The following is a 4,406-nucleotide window of genomic DNA, read 5'->3' as shown; positions in this document are numbered from 1 at the left end:
CAAAATTTCGAGATTAGGCTTTTCTGTGGAAATATACATAATGAATACACAGGTGTACATTTTTATCATAAAACATATTTATGTAGATAGATTTTGATTATTTTAACTTTCGATTTCCTTTATAGTTAATCTTTGATAGAGTTTTTTTTTCTTTTTTATGAAATGCCGGTATCAATTCTAAGTTTCGGAAGCCATGTTGAGTGAAATGTTTGCGCATGCTCGACAGGAAGGCCACAACACGATAGTGAATGTTTGACAGTAGATGGTGACAGTGTGGCAGTATAATGGGGACAAAATGACAGTACGATAGACTGTCACTATCGTGCTGTCGTGTTTCTCTGTCGTACTGTCGTATTGTCACCATCATACTGTCACCGTCATACCGTCGCACAGTCACCATAGTTCTGTCGTACTGTCATCATCGAATTGTCATGATTCGCACTTTTTGTTCTCAGAGGAAACGAGCTGGCCGTAACGGAATACCGTAATTAACACACTGTATTACCGGCACCAGTGATGCAAGATAGCTGTAGTGTATTTCGGTCGTCAGTGATGCGAGATAGCTGCAGTGTATTACGGCCGCCAGTGATGTAAGATAGCTGAAGCGTATTTCGGGCACCAGTCATGCGAGATAGCTGCAGTGTATTTCGGTCGTCAGTGTTGCCAGATAGGTGCAGTGTATTACGGGCGCCTGTGATGCGAGATAGCTGTTGTGTATTTCAGGCGCCAGTGATGCGAGATAGCTGCAGTGTATTTCGGTCGTCAGTGTTGCCAGATAGGTGCAGTGTAATACGGGCGTCAGTGATGCGATATAGCTGCAGTGTATGACGGGCGCCAGTGATGCATGATAGCGGACGCGAAGCGGAAACACCATAATTAGCTGAGTTGCTGAGCGTGATCTAAAGCCCTTTCAAAGAACAACAAACTTTGTCAAAATGTACTAAGATTGTATGAAAAATAAAAACAATTTAAAGTTTTATATAGTATGATATAATTTACATAATTATCATGTGCGATTAAAGATTTTGTGAATTATATCTTTGTTCACTTCAATATGTTTTACTTCTGAATTAATTTTTTGTAAATGTTCAAGTTAAATAGCATGAATCTGGAGGCAAAAGGTAACTTTACCCAAAAACATTTGTATTAGCAAAGCCGGGGAAAAAGTTTTTTTAAAGAGAAAAAAAGAAAAAAATCTAAACCCGAAACAAAAATAAAATTTTCCAAGTGGAGAACCCTTTGGGGTGTTTTTGAAACAGGCTGGAGGGGACTAAATAGTTCCTGTTATTATCTTAATGAAAACAAACTGAATTGGACAGATGCCAGGGTAAGAATAATTATGTTATATTTTGCTGTAGTATTTATCACCATATATTTCTACCGCGTGACTAACGCAGTCAGTCTAATTAAACCCTTTTTATAATTTATGTGTACATGTATTATAATTGCCGTTTGCAAGGTGTCAATTACTTTATAATTTGCTGTTCACTTCACAATTCGCATCTATTTTATTTATTTTTTAGAAACATGAACCAACTAGTGAAGTTACTATTTTTCGTTTTATAGACCCATTCTTGTAAAGTCTAAATTAACCTTATTTTCAATGCAGTAAAATCTGTTTGCTTTTCAATGTAAAAAATATATCGCTGAATATGCAATTATAAATAACAGCTTGGTTCTTTGTGATAGGAGATCATGATTTAAGACCCTCTGCGGAAAGTAATTAAAGATTGTTGTGGTCATGTATTTTTTTCTTTCACAAAGAAATGGTGTTTGGAGAGGAGCAGTTATCTGGTAGAGATAGAGAGTGAGCTTGAAAACAGTTTTCTGTCTGGAATTGCAGCTGATGCTGGATACAATTGTAAGTGTCTTTAAACACTTCCACTGCTTTTAAAGTGACATTATGCCTATCCAACATTATATAGTGTGTGAACAGGTGAAAGTCAAAATACGTTTACATTTTGCAATAATTCCTTTCAATTCTATAATTGTCTTATGCGTTCACTTTGCCTAATGCTATGTTCTCACCGCCGATCAGATCAACTCGATCGTTCCGATCACATTTATTACCCGATGAAGTCCGACCAAGCTAGATTAAATGCACGACTTCTACACGACCTCAAGTCGACTCTACACGATGTTCTACGACTTCTCGACGACAACCCAACAGACTTCTTCTCGATCACCCAGACCTATACGCGAGTCATACACGATCTCAACTAGACCTCTGCTCGATCGTTGCCAGATTTCCATCCGACCAGATCGCAATGATCGTATTCGAGTCGTGAATAGTCGTGGTCGTGAAGTCGAGATGATCGTGTACAGATCGGGTAAGAGATGTTTACCCGACCAAACCAGATCGTTACACGATTTATTCTCGATCAACTAGATCTTCTACTCGATCACTATATGATCGCTTCTCGACCGCTTATCTACTCGATCGCTACTCGTATTTTTTGACATGTCAAAAAAATCCGGGTAGGAAGCCCGAGCCATGCCGACCAAGATAGACCGCTCCGACCACCCCCGATCACGCATGCAGACCGAGCTCGACCGGTACCCGATCGCTTGATCGTGCTTGATCGAGTTGATCTGATCGGCGGTGAGAACATAGCATTAGGAAGTTTCTGTTAAAGATGCACGCCTCCAGATGTGCCAAAATATTTCAAGAAAATCAATATTGAGAAAAACGTACATTTTCAGAAAGGTAAAAATATTGAAGATCCAAGTGATATTTTATGTAATGTGCGGTTTAAGACTGATTTTGCAGTATTTTATCACCTTATTTTTACTGCGTTTCTAACGCAGTTAGCGCGGTTTTTGCATAAGTGGAACACTTTTAGGTAATTTTCGTGGATTGTAAGTGCCGATTGCAATATGCAAATTACTTTATATGTTCACCTCACTATATTTTACTTTTAAATACATTTCCAAAATTTTCATGAGAATTATGAGGAATCTAGAGGCCTGCTGCTTTAATTGTACAATAAGATATATTTTAGATGTAACCGTATAAATGCTTAGTGTGAAAACAATGCTGTTAGAAATTATCGTCAACAAGAATGATATTATAGTTATTATTATTATTATTATTAATTACATTTTATGCATTTGTAAGAAAAAAACTTGATAAGATGTTAATCGTTTTAAACATTTAAAACCCAGTTACAATCACATAGAAGCAACGAATTAAGACAGACATACTAAATAGTTCTTTAGAAATAAGTACATGTTTATATTTCCTTTTATTAGTACAAAATATATGTAGTTTTAGTAATAAATGGACACGGTATGTGAATAGTCGAAATATTTTATTCACTTCCAAATTATTGGTCAGTTTTTGAAATACAAGTGATGGACTCATGAATTCGTGATGTTGAAATCGTAAATTCACGAAGGTGAAATCGTGGATCCGCGAATTCCGATTGTTGAAAACTTGAATTTACAAAGTTTAAATTGTGAATTCATGAAGATGAAATGTTGAAATCGTGAATTCGTGCATTTCGTATGTTGAAAACGTAAATTCACGAATTTAAAATGGTGAATTCACGAGTATGAAATTGGGAATTCATGAAGTTGAAATCGCGAATTCGTGAATTACGTATGTTGAATACGTGAATCAACGAAGTTGACATTGTAAATTCTCGAAGACGAAACCAGGAATTCATGGAGCTGAAATCGCGTATTTCATATGTTGAAAACGTGAATTCACGCAATTAAAATTGAAAAATGAAGTTGAAATTGTGAATTAACGAAGTTAAGATTGTAAATGCACGAAGAATAAATCAGGATTTCATGAAGTTATATGTACAAAGTAATAATTTAACAGATTTACGTCAATCATTTGTCGTGTTCTTGAACGTTTCCAGAGTTCACTGTGACAACTATTACATGTACGATATCTTAACGCTCTAACATGACCCACGTGGGTCAAGGTAGGAAACCACCATTTTATTCATTATAAGGAGAAAAACTGTGTTCCTGTGACTGCCTAGTGTACTCATTTTGAGGACATTTACAGAGTAATGAATGCAAAATTCAAAACGAAGAAATGAAAACTTTGCCTGTGTCTCCCTTGAATGCCATATTCATTGTTTTCAGGCTACTACTACATTGGTTTAAATAAACATGATGTCGATAATACATGGAAATGGAACACCAGTGGGAACTCTGTTAATTACAGATCATGGTATGAAAAGCAACCAGATGGCGACGGCCGGTGTGGGCAGTATGACAGTGCCTGGAAACAATGGAACGATATCCCTTGTGAAAGAAAACATTGCTTCATCTGCGAAAGAACTGGTAAAATTTATTTAGACAATAGTCAAATTGTAGAAGATGTTAAATTTGATAGGCTCAGTGCTGTTGATATTTATTTATTTTTGACATGATGGGAACAAAAAAAG

At 36.3% G+C, this 4,406-nt stretch overlaps 1 protein-coding gene across 1 annotated transcript; it reads left to right on the top strand.

Moving 5' to 3' along the window:
* Window positions 1-624: 624 nt before the first annotated feature.
* Window positions 625-4,391, top strand: LOC132730200 (perlucin-like protein). Its single transcript, XM_060716058.1, has 4 exons — window positions 625-786; window positions 1,229-1,327; window positions 1,765-1,861; window positions 4,102-4,391. Exons 1-4 carry the CDS (start codon window positions 625-627, stop codon window positions 4,389-4,391), a joined length of 648 nt encoding a protein of 215 aa, XP_060572041.1.
* Window positions 4,392-4,406: the final 15 nt, after the last annotated feature.

This window comes from Ruditapes philippinarum, unplaced genomic scaffold (genome assembly GCF_026571515.1).
Source record: "Ruditapes philippinarum isolate M1 unplaced genomic scaffold, ASM2657151v2 ctg17577_1_1_1_1, whole genome shotgun sequence".
NCBI lineage: Eukaryota > Metazoa > Mollusca > Bivalvia > Venerida > Veneridae > Ruditapes > Ruditapes philippinarum.
This window is presented reverse-complemented; position numbering and strand designations above follow the sequence as displayed.